Source organism: Grus americana, chromosome 5 (genome assembly GCF_028858705.1).
Source record: "Grus americana isolate bGruAme1 chromosome 5, bGruAme1.mat, whole genome shotgun sequence".
In the NCBI taxonomy this organism is placed as follows: domain Eukaryota; kingdom Metazoa; phylum Chordata; class Aves; order Gruiformes; family Gruidae; genus Grus; species Grus americana.
Genome location: NC_072856.1, coordinates 3,799,146 through 3,817,469, shown reverse-complemented (window position 1 = coordinate 3,817,469; position 18,324 = coordinate 3,799,146). Strand labels below are relative to the sequence as shown.

Genomic DNA, 18,324 nt, shown 5'->3' with positions numbered 1-18,324 from the left:
TGTCTGCTTGTTGTCTTATTTTTTTTTTTAATTTATTGCCTTCATGAACGCTGAATGGTAGTAACTACCTGATGCAATGAGTAAAGCACATGACATCTTCTGGTTTTGACTCTTTGCTTGTCCTGGTTTTGGCTAGAATAGAGTTAATTTTCTTCCTAGCAGCTGGTATAGTGCTGTGTTTTGGATGAGAATAATGTTGATAACACACTAATATTTTAGTTGTTGCCAGTCAAGGACTTTTCAGCTTCTCATACTGCTCTGCCAACGAGAAGGCAGGGGACACCCAAGAAGCTGGGAGGGGACGCGGCCAGGACAGCTGACCCAAACTGTCCGAAGAGATATTCCATACCGTATGACGTCACGCTCCATACATAACTGGGGGAGCGGGCCAGGAGGAACTAGCTGAGCATTGGCTCCAGGTGGTGAGAAATTGTGCTGTGCATCGCTTGTTTTGCATAGACTATTGTTATCATCATCATCATCCTCTTTCTTTCCTGTCCTATTAAACTGTCTATCTCAACCCATGAGTTTTACCTTTTGCTTTTCAATTCTTTCTCCCATTTCACTGAGAGGGGCGGTGAACGACCGGCTGTGTGGTTGTTGTAGCTGCCTGGTGGGTTAAACCACAACAGTGCTTGAATAGGTGCAATGCTGAAAACCTTTTGTCGTTATTTTAGGAAACTGTAGGCGTTTTTAGCAATGAGTAGGTGACTGTCACAGTAACGTGTATTTTTAAGAAAGCAAATTAATTTTTTTTGCTGAAGATTTTTCTTTTAAACATCTAAGGTAATTACTCAAACACCATTTGGTGGTTCTTTTCAATAAAAGGTAAATAAAGTAGGTGTTGGATGGTACAGAATGCTGGTTTGTATTTATCAGTGTAAAGTTTTGTGTCCTAGAATACCTTTACAGAAGACAGTTTTTTAAAAAGCAGTAAGGTTAACCTGCCTTCTTTTCTCTCCCTTCCCCTCATATACAGCTTTTGCATCTTACTATTGTATCACTAAGGTAATAAGGAATAAACCAGAAAAATGTAAAAGCCTACTAAAAATACATCAAAAAGAACTGGATCAAGAAGGACGGGAATTATGTATGGCTATAAAGTAAAATGAGAACAAATTATAACCTATGTCCCAATTCACATTGCAAAATATCTCTGAAAACTGGGGACACATATTACCAATTATTACAAGAGCTGCAGATGACAGAAACAGCTTATTCTTAGTGGAGAATGGTCAAGCTTCTAACCCATGTATTTGACTCTTTACCCTCTGAAAATACTTCTGCCTTAAAAAACCAAATCAATCTATGTAAAACATCAAGCGCTTTTCTCTCCTGTCACAAATTAGAAATCTAGTATCTGCCTCCTGAGCTTCCCATTGACTAAACTTCACATTACAACTGATTCTATGCAGTAGGTACAGCAAAGGAAATGAAAAATGAAACTCCCAAGTTAACACCTAACATGTTAATTATAGTCTAGTGCAAAATGAGTTTGTCTTAGTGCAGTTACCAGTAGATGGGAAACCATCTGCATCAGAAGAATCCCAGTTGAGCCTGTATTAGCTTGTCAGCTTCCCAGTCATTTCGGGCAGAAACCTGAACCCTGTGGCTGCCTGTAAAATCAGAGATCAGGTAGGTGAAGTAATACCAGTATGTAGTGTGATCTGTAATTTTTTCCATTTGAAATGCGGAACTCCTCAATATGGTCAAGTTAGACTGGTAGGCCACCGAGGAAGAGTCATATAGCAGTGAAAGAAGATCTAAACTAGATTCACATTGACTCTAAATACAGATCAAGCCAAAGCTTAAATTGGACTCGGTCATAAAAGATTAATTTTTTCCACCTAGATCTTTTATCAGTTTTCTGCAAAATTTCAGCATACTTTAAAGAAAAAATGGGGGAAAAAAAAAAGACTCTCTTGTATCAATGATGGCTAAACCCTCTGATGTTGAGTGAAGACATTCTTATGAAATCTTGATTTGGAACAAAAACCTTTTTGCTGATAAAAAAATCAAATTATTCAGTCAGAAATTTAAACCTGCGTTTTGTTGAACATGTTAAGTGGGTTTTGCCTTTCCTATCTGTTTTATAAACTCTCTTAAACCAACTGAAGTGTTCTGTGACTTAAGTAGGTTTAAGTCTACATGGTCAGCTCTGTTATTTACATTTTCCTTCTCTCAAACATCATCTCTAAATGCAGACTACTAAATTTGAATGTTGGGTGAACTATGCCAGTAATACTCACATTGCAAAGGGCAGAAAGACAAGAATGTAGCAAGAAAAACAATTTACTATAGGCTGTAAAAAATATGCATGTTCAGCTAGGCTATGCTGTAGCTTATTAAAGGGAAAAATACTGTATTTTCTTACATCAGATTGAGATGTGTACCCAGAAAAACATCCAAAAGACCTCCAAAACCCCTCCTCAATTCCACTGCTGAATTCATACTGATTGACAAGCTTGGACCTTTTATGAACACTTGAATTCACATACTCTTTATTAAAGAATAAACGAGATCTGTTAAATGTAAAAACTCAGAATCCACTTACATTCAAGCGTATCTGGCATTTTAAGTGATAGAAAACTCCAGAAGATAGAGGAGAAAGTGAAGCTTGGAGCTATTATTTCAAAGGAGTCATAGGAATGACCCAGGCATGTGGGCTAGATACTCTGATAAAGATTCCTGGCAACGTCATTGAAAAGTTACAATGGGACAAAGGCAGTAAAGCTATAAATGATGGCATTTTAATGAATTCCTGCCAGCATCATTTTATGGGAAATGTATCTCTTCAGACAAACATGGTATTTTTACGATCCCACAAATATAATTGATAATAGCAATTGCATTGGCATGGCAAACATAGATTCCCATCTGGCTTTTGACTGAGTTCCACACAATATTCCAATCAAATGATGAGAAAGGGATTTGCAAATTAGTCAGCTGGATTGCACTGATAATGTGAGACTTGCCAGACTTCTGATTTTGTTCTTTAGGGTCCAGGAGCACAAATTTAGGAGCAAGGTAGAAGTTACCCTTTTGTTTCTTGAATGGGATAGACATTAAAGAAGGAAAGCAGAAATAGGTTCTTGGCAATCCCATTAGCATCTGCAGAGCCCTATTTAGATCTGTCCTACTCTTGGCCTGTGCGAAGACTACGTGTTGAAAAGTCTCTTATTTCAGGGAAGTCATTAAGCGTTCACAGCCATCATTTTCGTGAGCGCTCTTACCTGAAGAGGTAACTACTGGCAGAATGACTGTGCGCTCACAGCAAACGAGGAATGAGGCACACAGGCAGCATCTTCATTCTGCGTGGGTCCCACTGATGCAGAAGCGCCACCAGCAGTGCGTGGGCAACAGATCTGCTCCTGGTGTATACACCACTGCTTCTACTGAACTCCTGAGGCTGTTTTTACTGTGGTCTTCAGAGCATCAATTCTTTCCCAGCATAGCCCCACGTTTTTAGGGAGCAGTAACTACCATACACAGAGCAACACAACAGCAGCTTTTTACTCACGTTACCTCTCTGGACACGAGAGGCTGTTTAGTGGCTGCTAGAGGTCTTCCCTCTTACACAGGAGGAGGAAAAAAAAAAATTGTCTGTGTGAATTTCATCTCTCTCCTCATTTTAATTATGGCTTATGTTACTTTTGTTATTTATGACAATATCATTGAAGAAATACAACAATTAGTGGGTTTTTTGTGGATTAAAAACCGCATAGCAATCCATATCTAGACCAGAATACCAGTCTGTCCACTCACTTGAAGACTGCAGTAGAAAACTATTTTCCTATCATATTCAAAATACATGCTAATGGACAGTCCCAGTACAGTCTTCCCTGCTAACATGTCTGTCAAGGGGTGAAGCCTACCTGAAAGCCAAAGACTGCCCAGTCAAATGAGACCTTGACTACATCTGCTCAGCTCTGACTAATCTGGCACCAACTGAAAAACAAAGAAGCAAAATAAGAATTTCATTAGGCAACTGTTGCTAAATTCACATTTGGTAACACATTTGGGGTGGGTGACCAGAGGGCGAAAGGAACCTCCTGCCCACCAGTAACTGGCCTTAGATACGGAAAAAGTCAGAGAGAATGGCCTGGGACTGTAAAGGAATAACTGGTTAAGAGGGTAACCCCTCAGGGTTGGAGAGAGCTCCAGGTACAGATATCCAATACCATCAAGAAAGCTGAATCAAAGGAAGAATTGCTGGACATGTCGACTGGTTGGAGCAGGAGCCCTCTTCTCCTGCGTCCATGCGGTGAAGGTCTAGGGCTTCAATTTGTGTGTGTAGAGTGTGCATCACAGAACAGAAATTTCTATCCACTCACCATTCCCAACCCGCTAAGTAAGTAAATTTTAGATTATATGTTACTGAGTGGTGTGGTTTTCTTACTTCATCCATCCCACCTGACTGCCCTGTGACACTTGTCTTAATCCATCTGCAAGCTATGCTCCATTAAATGGTCTCCTACAACAGCTAACTCGTTACCCACCGTAAAGATGTTACTTGTAACATTAGCGCCAGTCTTCAAGGAGCTGGGCTGCGATGGACAAATCATTTAACAAAGACCACTAAACCACTACTAGAGCATTACGACAACTCACCCGAGCCAGCACTGAACAAATGACCTAGTGTCCTAAGTCACTACTCTGATGGCAAACTGTCTGAAATGGGCAGTTGAGCTTTTTGATGTTTTATTTCTCCTTTTATTAGATTTTATCACTACAGATTGTTTGAATACAGGGTATTATTTTGGAACGGGTTTTTTTGCTCCTTGAACACCCGCAGGCCACAGTTCTTTACATTTGGTTGCTGGCTATTTTAAATATGAAGACCAGATCTTCAGCAAATGTCTACTGTTTGTTAAACGTAGATATGTTCTTTTTATGTGCACGGACATAATATCTTCCCAAGATTTCCAGAAGGCATCACCAATTATTTACTCAAAAGTAAACATTATTTCTTATAAAGATAATACACTTATTTCATGGTTTAGACTCAATATTTCTATAGCTGTTTCAGTCATTCACTCTGACCGCGTTGTTTCTTTCAGACAATACATCTATGGGCCACATATTAATTCAAGCTTCTCTTTTCATGGGGAATTTCAGGCAAATCACAAGTCAAAGCTCCTTGAAAAAAGTCTCTCCATAGTTTTCTCTAACACAATTTGTTTCTTTCTCATTAGTTTGAGAAATAACGATGCTACTGGATTTTTGTGAAGTTTGTCCTCATCTTATTGTGTGAGAGAACTTAAAAGAAGAGCAAGACATACAATGATAATGGGCCAGATCCTCAGTATGTGGTTCTAACAATGCACCTATGGTGAAACAGGGTTAGGAATTCCCAAATTGTGCTCAAATCATTCTCCATCTTACTCAGGTGTTCTGAATATGACACACAAAATTATGCCATAAGTCCACGTAGTTTTAGGTTTACAGTGCACTTGACCAACTGCACCACAACCCAGTTTTCCTCAAGAAAGAAATACACTGCAGACATAACCTCTAGCTCTGCTTAAAAGTGACAATTATATTGATTCTTAGTTTCAAATAAATTGATTCTTAGTTTCATTTGGTTTTTATTTGTATTTCAGAAACTGTCAAGTGTTTATTAACAATAACTTCTGTATGTGAGTTTTTTAAAGGACGTAAATGGGGTCTCAAAAATTCAATGTCTGCACATACATTGCAGAAAAAAAAAGCCAGTTTAGAGAACAATGTAGGCATGTGTTTTTAAACTACTGTTCGTGCAGTCTGGTCAGGACTGTGTGACACAGTATACAGTGTTTTGTCATCCAAGGAATGTCTTTGATCAAGAGTTTATGCAAGAAGGAAAAAAAAGCCATGAAACCCTAATCCGTTCCCACAGTCCAGTAAACGTGAGCTGGACAAACAGTGGACAATAGCAGAAAAGCTCACTGCTGGAACAATAGCTGCACCTAAAAAAATTAAAGGGTTGCTGACTCACAGTTCCTACTATCAAGAAAGGTTCCATGCGGTGTTCATTATTCCCCAGAATCCTGAAGATGCTGAAGGTTAAAAATTGTGATTACTATTACATTGAGATAAAGCAGCAAAATATGCTGCTAAACAATCAAAAATGAAAGACAGTGACAAATACCGATGCTGATTCTGTCTAGGGCAGGGTTGGGATGCAGAGACTGAATAACAATCTTCTCTCTGCCTAAACATTTTGCTAAAACAAACTGTAATTTTATTATAAACAAACATCAGTTAAATTCTTTCAGTCAGTATGCCACTATTTCAGATACCATCAGTACAAATTCTATACAGCTACAATCAAGTTTTCTAATTTTTCAAGGCAAAAGCCATATGCTATTTCTTATACCTATTCAGAAATCTTTTGTAGGCCATTTTGCCATGCCAAAAACAGATATACAGAATGCCATATTATTAGCCAATTACATATGTATACGAAATAGGATAGAACCACTTGGTAAAGCTATACATATGTTCAGAAGTTGCAAAGTACTTACAGAATCTTAGGATGAAAAATGCTGAGTGTAATTACTACACTTTGGGAATAAATACTCGTGTAGGAATATTCAGTGTGATGTCAAAGAGATAGTCAAGTTAGCTGCAAATGAACTAACTGTATAAGCAGCGTTAAAACAGAGCTTATTTGGATATTTACCAGCATTGTTCATCAGCTAGATCAGTGCTTTGTTCTAACAGGGATACTCTTTCTGCTGCATTAAGCTGGCTTTAATTTTAGCCCAGATATCGCCCCATTGCACTGTGTAGTCTAGACAATCCCAAAGAATTCAAGAGCTCCAAGTTCTCTTCTTGTCTCTGCTATGGAAACCAATATTTTCAACTTTAAGTGCATGAAGTTATACACTTAGAAGACTGCTTTCAAAATAGTGCACAAAGCTTTTTTTAGTATTATTATTTTTAATGCCGAGAGAGGCTGAGCTGGTTCTGCAATTTCAAATGCTGGGATACACTGAAGTGCTTCAGTACCAGACTGCTCTAGCTGGCCTTTATACATCGATCCTACACACCAAAACTTGCAACTGGAAACTTGCCACAGAACTCATTTCATACATCCCAAATCTCCGTTTTCCCTGGCAATATATACATTTCTGTGGTAATGTGTACTGTCATATTTTTATCGATTAAAAAAACCCAACGCTGGCAGACTGTAAAATGAGAATCTTCACGGTTACTTGCCAAACTGTGAAAGCTGAAGTTTTAGGCTGTAATTAGACCAGAACCTATCGCCACAAGAAGTTGCAGGGGGCAGTATTCAAAATGCACTAACATTCATACTGAGCGGCACCAAGAATATGAAGAATTATAACATTAGTAGAAATATTAAACCTTTTGTTTCAAACCAAAGCCTTTCTCTTTAGGAAGATCAGAATGAGATGCAGTATCAGACACACACATTGCTCTATCTGCCTGATCCAGCTTTGTTAGAACCTTCTGTGGAATGCCCTGAACAACCTCCCATCAGAAATATTCTAATCCAGAGGGACTTCACATCATTCTAATATTCCAGCAGATTTCAAACTATAACCTTAAGATCATCAGGCACACCAACACGAGCATTTGGTCAAAAATATTTAGTGCTTCATTGCAGAAATTGCTTAAGAAAGCAATGACCCTGCCAAGGAGTCTTATCCTCATCTTGCATGCCCACACCTTTCTCTCCAGAAAATGACACTCGTCAGTATCATCAGCATTCCCTTTCAAGCATGCAACCCCACCAAGTAATTACAGAACATTATAAAAAACTCCACAAATGTTCAAACAAGCCACCCAAGGAGAAGGCATCCACTTTTATTTCAGAATAAACTCAGAAAAACTAGAAAAGAATCTAAGATTATTAAATCAGATGTTGAGACAGAAGGCTATATCTAATAAAATATACAGCTTTGGCAGGTTGTGAATAAATAAATATTAGATCCAGGTCTGTAACTTCATGATTTTTATAAATAAAAGATTCCGTTTTTAATGCTCTTTTCTTGTAATATCGTACGTGGAGATCGGTATTAAAACTTTACATTCAAAAAAGACTCAAAAAGAGATGTAGATGCATACAGAACAAAAAAATGTCAACAGAACAGGACTTACGGATTAATACCCTTGAAAATTCAGATTATTTGATCTCTTTCTGTGGGGTAAGTCATATATCTTAAAAGGGTATCAGTTTTTACTCTAAAGCACTGTGGAATATTAGGGTGCAGGCAGACTTTTGACAGACGGATCTCCCTTTGTTCAGAGGATGTTGTATTCATAGCCAAGGTGTAAATAAGCATTCACAAATACATCATAGGGATCAAACTTTCTCTTGCATCTCTTCAAAAAACACAACCTATTTATAAACTTTGGAGCTGATCTACTGGAAAATTAGAACTCTTAATTTTATCTGAACATAACCTATTTAAACAAAAAGTGTTTAAATCAGTCATTTTTCTCCCTCTAAATGGTGTATATCCAGAAAGCTAGCAACACGAGTTTGCACAGGTTCTATGCGCATACTAGAACACTGTTGCTTATACATTTCATACTTCAATAGCAATCGGATCAAAAAGTCACATACCCAAACACGGCATGTCAAACTGGGAAGCCAGACTTTCCTTACACATCCACATGCAAATTATCATAATGCAACAGGATTTCAATGAGCCAGACTACTCCTACAAGGTTGATTTTTAAGCGAATAATCCCATACTTAGAGTTTTTTTCCGATTTATTCACCCATTTCTATTGATTAGAGATGTTCATTCAAAGCCAAAATTGATCTCCTTCACACTATCATTTACGAAAAAATGGAAATAAAGTATGCTGCTTAATGAAGATAGAACAAAAGTTTTATTAATTTTACTAGGAGGCTTTAACAAACTCCATCCTATTTTTTTTTTTTAACTGTACTGATGTAGTACAATGACACAGATAACCTACAAAGTCAGATATCCATGTTGTAGTGATGGCTGATCTGGTAGTAGCAGCCGATGATCCCACAGCTATAAGACAGCATTGAATCAGCATGCAATTCTGCAAGGAATGAATTCACTCTAGTCAGAGTTTACCTTTCTCTCCTGATGCCTCAAAACTATTTCTCCTACTCATCACTTATTGTCAAAAGAAAAATTACAAGTCTTCTGGACTGCAATGACTTCAGTACACTAGCAGTAATTAGCTTTGTATCCACCTTTTAATAAAATTCTGTATTCTACAACTTCAGCTGAGATGATCATGAAGAAAGAAAACAAGCTAGAACGCAGCCCAGGCAAGTCAGAAATTTGGAAGCTAAATGTTTCAAACATTCCTCCCTAACTACCGAGCAATAACTAGAGGTGGTGAATACAGCAATATATTTAAAGTCTTAGCAACTTCAATAATTTTAGCAGAAATTTTCTATCTTAACTGTTCTTAACAGATCAAGTACTTCTCAAATTTCAAACCTGTTTGATGATACAGCACAGATCCACAATCTCTATTATCCCACTTATTAACAGCCAATATTATAACCTACAAGATTGCATTTTTTTCTTTATCTTTTCCACCCAGCCTTTAAAGCAATACTGAAGTTGCAGAGTCAATTATTCAAACCAGGAAATGTCTGAATCACCATGCTCCGTAGAAGCTTTATTCAGCCTCTCTGCAAAGATCTTCTGATCAAGTCTTTAATTATAGCACAGCATTTACTTCAACCAGAGTCCTGGCCATTTGAGACACAGGATGAGTAAGCAGGGTGTGAAACTAATGAAGCTATTTATAAGAATTTGTTTTAATTCATTTAGGAAGATTTTAACATAACAGGAAAGGTGTCAAAAGAAAAGAAAACATACATTTAGATCTCACAAAATTGAATACTTTTTTTTTTTATTTTGATGGGGGGTTTTTTGCCCACTAACATTCTAGTTGTCTTAAACACACACCTTACACAGGTGTGTAATGTTCCTCATTTTCTAGGTGACTCATCTGAGAAACACAGGCAAAAATGGAAACATGCAAAAAAAGCCAGTACTCATATCCACTCTTGATGTTGGCAAGAAGCATGTTCTGAAATATTCAAGTACTCAAAAGGCAAAATTATTTGGAAGGAGTCTTGTTAGACATCTCACATTGGTTAAGGCAAATCAATATACTTGATGTAACCTGGGCTTTAATTCCTTAGCTGTAAACAAGGTAAAAAGTTACCCGTAAAGTATGCTGTGAAGACTCCACTGTTAAAGCCCTGAACATCACAGAAAACCCCACAACTCTGTTGCAGAAAACAGTTTAAAAAGTTGGCACCAAAGAAAGTATATGACTACATACCCAACAGAATTGTTAACCATACCTCATTTAATAAACACTATCGGGCGCATAAAAGACATGAGACAGAAAATATTCAGAAAAATACAAACTCATGGAATAAGAGACTCCATCAGTGTCTACACACATTCAGAGCTAAATTAAAGACCTATAACAGGCAACCATAAACCTGGCACATCCCAGTTTGAAATCCTGATTGCTACAATCTTTATAATTGTGTGTATATATATTTTTTTATATATATAAATAATGTATTCCAATAATGTAAATTTGTTATAAATAAAATTAAAGCAATGTAAGAAAATTAGCCACCAATTTGTAAAAGTCATTAACTGCTTGATCTGCAAAGATCCTTTCTCTCCTTAGTCGAACAAAAATAATTTTGTTTTCGATACAATCTCTATAGTAGCACTTTGCAGATAGCTTACGTATCATACACTAGTATTAATCAAATGCTTCACACATACTTGGAGCTCTCGCACCCCTTCCCTTGCTTTTACATACGTTTTTGTAAGTCATGTACAAAGATTCCAAAAAAGGCCACATTTTAAAACCTGAATACTTAGACCTCCATTGTTTACTTTTCTTTCTACTACCATTCAGAAGAACAACAAAACTGTCTTTTTTTAGGCCAAAATCAAGAGGGAGTTTACTTACAGCGTAATTCATGATTTCAACAAAAAATATTTTGAGTCAATCACAGATTAATATCTAGTACCTTTCCTTAATTTGAAGTAAAGAGGTAAAATACTTTGATTTGCAAAAATAAACTGTTTTGTGGATGCAGAGGCAACTTTTTCAAATTTGGATTTCTCGGAAGTGATTATAAAGTCAAATCAGCTTTCTTTTCTCTAGTATGTAATCTTTTTGGTTTGTGCCTCCCTATTTACCGAGATTACAGGACATGCTATTTTATTTTGCTTCTATTTTCAGATACTTGCAGTTTGGTGCTTGTTCTGGTTCCCAGTGGTTTAACAGCATAACAACTAAAAGCCAGCTTAATGAAATTGCCCTAAATGAAGAAACTATCAATGTTGTCATGTCCCTTCCAGGGTCTCAAATGATGAAACAAGCTACAAATGAATCCTACCTCAATATTACTTTATTTCAAAGAAATCCACCATATAATCAGAAGGGCTGTATCATGTGCACATATGTTCTGTCCTCTCTATTTTAACAACTTCTATCTATATAAATATTTGTGAACTCTTACATTCTTACACAATACAACGACCTCCTCCACTAGATGGCCCTGACACTCACTATGTGTATCAAAGCTGTTTGAACACTTACATCTTTAAGACAATTAAACAAACAAAGTACACCAGCAACCAGTTATTAAGAAAAGGCTCTGACATTGGCATACTTCCATACCCAGGAAACAGACAAAAAGTAAAAGATTATTTTGAAATTAGTCAATAAATATGCTCATCACTCCCTCCATACTGTCAGCAAAACTTCTATCTTCAGAGCCCAAAATCCAAAAATTTTAGCAGAATGTACGTCCCTCATATCCCAGATGTGAATGCACAGTCAACATTTTAAAAATTCATGTCGATTATTTTCTTGTATAATAAAAAAGCCACACAAGTAAAACAAATTGGAGTCTAGATGGCACAAAGTAGTGCTGTTCAAGGATGTGGCCATATTAAAACATTTCCTTCACCTGAGATAGTTTCCCCTCCAAACAGCTTTCGATACCCCTGATAGTCCAACCTGTCTTTATGAAGCTATACTATACCATGTCGACTTAGCCAGACATGTATACGCTACGACTGATGGAAGTATATATTCATTATATAACTGTATTGCACGGGGTATGCAAAGACATCTAGTAGCCCAACCTGAAACACTTTTCAGGTAAAATAATTGACTGTATTTCTCTTAAACTAACATAGCTGAATACATTTAGCTGACAGCATCCATTTTTTTGAATGAGACTAAAGAATATATCTTCAAGACTGGAAGATAAAGAGCTGTCCCTCGATAAAAGGTACCAGTAAATACTAGTATCAGTATCACAACTCTTCTGGTAGTCACGTTTCTCTCATTGATCACTTTAATTGCTGGGTTTTGTGGGGGTTTGGTGGGGTTTTTTCCCCCCCTGCACTGCATCAGTCTGCTGAACTTGTGGAAAGTGCAAATTTCATGTTCTGAGCGGCAGATACTTTACGAGCAAGTATCTTGATATTTCTCCTTCATATTCTGATTTCATTTGTCATTCTATCCTTTATGTACAAAAATGTTTCCTACTGCAAAGTCTGCAGGTAACTGGTTATATTTTACTTCATCTACAATACCTACACATCGTGTAAACTGAATGATCTGCATACACAGATTTTTAAGTAACATACACCTTTTAAATAAGGAAACTTTGCAAATGTGTACGTTTTCCTTTTAAGGAATTAATCCATCAGTGCAAGGCTAGTGAAGAATTACAGCAAATATTTAACAGGTTTACGCACTGGTGTTTCAGCAATCCTAAATAAAACCTGGAGATAACAAACGTTAAATGCCATATGAGTACTATTGCAAATTCAATGGTTTTCCCTTTCTCCTTTAATATTCAGCACCTCTTCACTGTTTTGATTTTGTTTAAAACAAAGAGTAGATAAATACTTTTCCAGTTATCTGTTCTTTTAATGTTTCTTCTTTGCTCATCCTTGTTTATCTTCATCTGTTATATTCAAAATGTTAGTGAAGATCTTTCAGTATCGATTCTAAAATCAGACTGAATATTTAGCATTGAACAAACCTAAAAAAGAATACATGAAAGTGTTTCAAAGCATCTATTTTCCAAGACAAATGTTCAACAAAACTCTCAATTCCTCCATTTCTCTTCTTCTGGTCTCACTTGTAATTCATCGTCAAATAGTATTTTCAATTTTCATTTAAAGAATATTTCTCTTTTAACTTGTATTTGCTATTGGTTGGGGAATTTTCAACCATTAAGTATTTTCACTTAATTCATTTCAGTTCAAGTATTTTTACTATGATTGCAAAAGGAGAACAATAGCTGTTATGCACAAATACTGTGGGTTTGAACAGGTTTAGAGACAAAATACTTTCAGAAATTAATACCATTTCGTGCTAAAATAACAACTTAATCCTACAAACCTGTTTAAATTTTCCTCTGATTTTTTCCAGATCTTCTTGCAGCTTATCATAAGTGGGGTCTTCATATGGGAATTTCTGAATCATCCCTATTAATGAATCCAGAGCCCTTATCTTTTTGCTACAAAAAAAAATCAAATCAAAACAGAAAAAACAATGAGCCTACTACAGAAGTTTTTTCAATCAATAGGAAAATTATATTAATATTTATATATAATAATTCAGAGCATAGAATTCAGCCCTCCATCCTTAATTCAACTTCTCCCATATGTTTTTCATACATATTTAAGCCATAATCAGAAATTAAGCTGTAGCGCAACTGACAAAGTTAAGGTTTCCCTTTTAATTTGCCTGCGAAAAGTGGAGAAATATTCAAGAATCTTCAGAAACATTGATTAGATGACTGAGCAAAATAAAGAAATGCAATAAAAAAGCTCACCAGAACTTGTATCAAAATGGTTGACAATATGGTTGCAATTCTGTCAGATAAAATAATCAAAACTGGACAGAAAAAAATTACAGAGAAAAGAATGAAAGTCATAGAAAAATGTAGGTTGGAAGGGACAGCTCGAGGTTATCTAGTCCACCTTCTGTGGAAGTTGGACTAACTTCAAAGCTCGATAAGGTTGCTCAGGGCCATCTCCAACCAGATTCTGAAAATCTACAAAGACGGAGTTTCTGTAGTCTCTCTGGACAATGTGCCCCAGTGCTTAGCTACCTGCACTGGAAAGGACCTTCTCCTTATGCCCCAGCAGAACTTAACTTGTTTCAAATTGTGAAAGTTGCCTATTGTCCTTCCACTGTGCACTTCTGCAAGGAACGTGTCTCCACCTTATCTAGAACTCCCCCTTACGTGGTACAACTAGGTATCTCCCTTGTCTTCTCTTCTCCAGGCTGAAGAAACCAAGTTCCCTTATCCTCTTTCCATTATCACATGGTCCAGCACATGATACCACCCTACCCCCCTCCATTCACTTTTCTTCTACTTTTCAGTATTTCTTTTGCATTGGGAAAGAGGCAAAACTGGGCACCGTAACTTGAAACAGTATGAAAGGAACAGTATTTTTATTTTTTTTAAATTTTTTTAACCTTACCTGTTCTTTTCATCTGTGCATTTCTGGAGCAGACACTGCCACGTCAGTGCAAACCCAAGGTAGCTGCCAATCTGCAAATTTATCAGAATGTCATGAGGGAAAAAAAAATACACATGTAGTATACGCAGTCAAACCAAAATAAAGCACCACAGCGTACCCCATTCTTCAGGAAACAAATCACTGGCTATACAAATATGTTTCCACACTGGATAGTTCAGTAAATTAGGGTAGAATAAATAAGGGCTGTGTTACACAGTACAACAGTCAGAAAACTTCTTGTAAGAATCTGTGTAACATCAAAAGATAAAATATTTAAAATGCAGCATAAAAAGCAATTCTGCAAAACAGTAGACATACTTTATATGCTTCGAACCTCCAAATTTATTAAAGTGTGGAGACAGAAAACAACCTCTTTAAGATGTTTCGGTAGGTATTTATTTTTGCAGCACTGCCAGTTTAAGCAGCCCACGCACAGCGTACAAAAAGGTGTATCAGCTGGACTGAGGGAGCTACCAAGTCAACCAAAGAGGAAACCACACTTCTGAGTTAATATGCAATTTTACCAGCCTAACTCAAGAGGGTAGCATGGAATCAGAAAAAAAGCACGAGGAGCTGACTAAGCTAGCATTGCTGCCAGAACTTCTCCTTACAACTTTGGACACCAAATGAAATAGGAATACAGCTAAGTTCTTCAATGCACAGACTGGATAAGTCAGCTGGAGTCCCTTTTAAAAGTGACTTAGCATTCACAGAAAGCAATGCGGACATCTGAAACAAAACTTAGCTGACTGCTTAGAGACCCAGGGTAAATGGAGATAACTGACAGAGCAGTTACCGCTGCTGTAAACACAAGCTACTATAGTAAAACACACCTGGTCCCTGAACACCTAGCTACAGACTTCTCAGCTTAATTAGCACTGCTCTACCACAGGGGTGCAGTGTTAATCTTCTGCTTGAACCCAAGCAAATACTGTGCCTAAGCCTGCCTGAGGGATGTGCCCAAAACCAGACACACTTGAATTATAACATCTTTCTTTAATTCTCTATCAAGCAAGGCCAGCATCAGATCAGCATCATAATTTTGCCCAAGACACAAAATAGGCCCACAGGTCTAAGACTACCCAAGTCGCTCTTTCTCCCATTTAACGTGACTCGCTGACTACAATCCTACTGTCCTCTGGAGCTTGCCCAACACAAATAGATTAGAGCACTCCTCTGTTATGGCCTGTGTAGGGCCATTTTGCATAAAACTATCCAGCTTTGGAGGCCACTGTTTAACATTCTCGTCTTGCAACTACATAGTTGTAGCATAAGTAGGAAAATATTTCATCACTGTACATCTCTGTATCACACCCAAATGCAAATGAAAATTTTATGATAACCATCCTTTCAGAATTTGACATTTTGCCTTCCTCACTGCAAAATGGATTAATACAATTGCTACTGCTCTTTCTGTAGGTAATTAACTTTCTGAAACCGAAAATATCAAAAGGACAAATGCCAAATTACCCAAAGGCTTCAGTAGAGCAAATAGATTTAGATTTGTAGCACTGTACTTGAAATAAGGCCTGCCATGAATCCTGTAGTACAGTTTCCCATCAAAGTTGAAAAAAAAAAACAGTTTAGGTCCAAAAATACTATGAATACATTGTACAGCACTGAACACACCCCATGTTACAATAAACTTGAGCTGGACATAAGAGACAAGTTAAGGTGCCTCACCACCACTCTCCAATCCTTTCATTTCTAGGAAGGCTTACCGATTCAGGTATGCCATCGCATGAGTATGCCAACACACAGAACTGACTCCATGCGCTAAAGAATAACAGTTCCTCAACCAACAAACTCTCCCGGTATTAGAAATAACCAAGAGTGAACAGAGATACCCAGAATCATCCCTTTATGGTTCACACCCAAGGTGTCTCAATGTTCCATGTTTTTCCCTAATGCTGAGCCACAGGACAGGGTACAGGGAGGAGCCTTTAGCCACAATTTTGGCTTACAAAAATAAATGTACAGTCCATGACAAAATTAAACAAGCTTGCTCAGAAAAAAAAATTATTTGTCTCTTCTTATCTTCCCTTTCAGAAAAAAATAACCAAAATACCATATAGCAAATAAGCTGAGAAAACATAAAACCATCTATTCAGCTGAGCAACCTGATCTAGCTGAAAATGTCCCTGCTTGCTGCAGAGGAGTTGGACTAGATGACCTTTAAAGGTCCCTTCCAACCCAAACTATTCTACGATAGCTGTTCAAACCAAAATACCACCTTTAAACTAGTTTTACGGGCCCTCTTGGATACGTACAAAGCAGTATAACAGAGCAGGCCTCGGACTACTAATATTACAGACTTTGCCTCACAGTTTCTCTATTACAATATTTTTTTAATGACAAAACCATCGCATTTCTGAAGTATTTTCTTATTTACCTCTGACCCAATCTTGGCACCATGGAGCGATCCATACCTCCTTCCCTCAATAACTCCAACGTGACTGCCTTCAGCATACCCCTCCTGATACCCCTCACCATGAAACCTGTAAAGACAGAAGTATAATTTTTCACACCTATTTTCATTGTATATCAAACTCACACTGTACACAAGCAACTCACAGAAACAAAAATGTGCTGTATCATCTCCGAACTGCAACTATCCACGTTTAGAAATATCACATAACATTGATTTAAATGAAAATGTAATTATGCACGCTGTGATCTCCTCAAACAAGTTTACAATAATTTGCCAAGAACAACGCACTCTGCAATCCAGCTCGGTACTTTCACCAGAATAACACCGCTAACTACAAGCTCACAACTCCGGGTCAACTTTCCACACTTGAGCCGAGATCGAGCAGGTCGGTCGCTGAATTCCCACGCCGTTCTGCTTGCTCGCCCCTTCCCTAGGCTCACTACCCGCCCTTCACCCCTCACTTTTTCCTTCTCAGCTCCTACTGCTGGCTGTGGAAGCCCAGGCCCAGGCCCGGGGTCTCCTCCCTCTACCCAGGCCAGCCGTTACCGGCGAAGAGTCCCGCCCCGGCCCCGCCTAGCCCCTCGGGGTCCCCGGACACCCGCCAAGGCTCCCCCCACCAGCCCCACCTCTCCTCAGCCATCACAATCTCGTCAAACATGTCCGAATTCGCGGAGGCGGCTGCCGCCGCCATGGCGCCGCCGAAACCCCGACCGCTCGGCATGCCGGGAAAGGACGGCAAGCCAGAGGGGCCGCGGGCGACGTGGTACCAATGCGCAAGCGCGCAAGACCCCCGTCCCTTTGGCCAGGCCTGCAGTAGCGAGGGGGCGTGACCTCATTATCCAATGGCCACACCCCTTCTTCTTGCCCCGCCCATCTCCCCGCCTCCGGGGCGGGAGCAGCCCCCGTGGGCGGTGGTGCGGCGTGTGCCCACGAGGGGGCGCCCGAGTGCCGCCGGGGGGGGACCGAGGGGGACCGGGGCGGGGGGGGGGGGGCAGCACCGGGGCCGGGGGGGGGGGGCAGCACCCTGGTACCGCTGGGGGCCGGTATTGTAGGGAAACCTCAATGCCCCGCCGGGAATCGGGGGTGTGAGCTGGAGGTGGCACGGAAAAAAATTAGCGGTAACGGTGAAAGGATCAATTTTGGTCTTTTGGTCCGTGAAACTATCAGGAGTCGTAGTACGGGGGGGGGGGGGGATAAAAAGTTATTGACGCTGAATTCTTTTCTCTGATTGCTTGCTCAGCAGCCGGCCCAGCCGGTGGTTCGTGCACACGAAGTCGGGGTGCCCGGAGCAGGCTGTGGGAGGCTCGTTTCCAGCAGCGCAAGTCCTGGGCCCCGATACAAGCCGGT

At 38.9% G+C, this 18,324-nt stretch overlaps 1 protein-coding gene across 9 annotated transcripts in view; it reads right to left on the bottom strand.

Annotated features, from left to right (window-relative positions):
* Positions 1-17,753, bottom strand: part of LTO1 (LTO1 maturation factor of ABCE1) — a 30,977-nt gene extending 13,224 nt beyond the window's left edge. For 2 of the 9 annotated variants that reach the window (XR_008577197.1, XR_008577196.1), the window contains exons 1-5: positions 17,604-17,753; positions 16,939-17,044; positions 14,508-14,578; positions 13,417-13,534; positions 1,514-1,616 (exon numbers count right to left, since the gene is read on the bottom strand). Coding sequence is in view for 3 of the 9 variants with exons in the window: in XM_054825988.1 (XP_054681963.1) it covers positions 8,863-9,033; positions 13,417-13,534; positions 14,508-14,578; positions 16,939-17,044; positions 17,604-17,698 (561 nt within the window). In the remaining 6 variants the exon portion in view is untranslated. The other 7 variants (XR_008577201.1, XR_008577199.1, XR_008577198.1 and 4 more) reach the window with 7 other exon arrangements.
* Between the last annotated feature and the right edge of the window lie 571 nt (positions 17,754-18,324).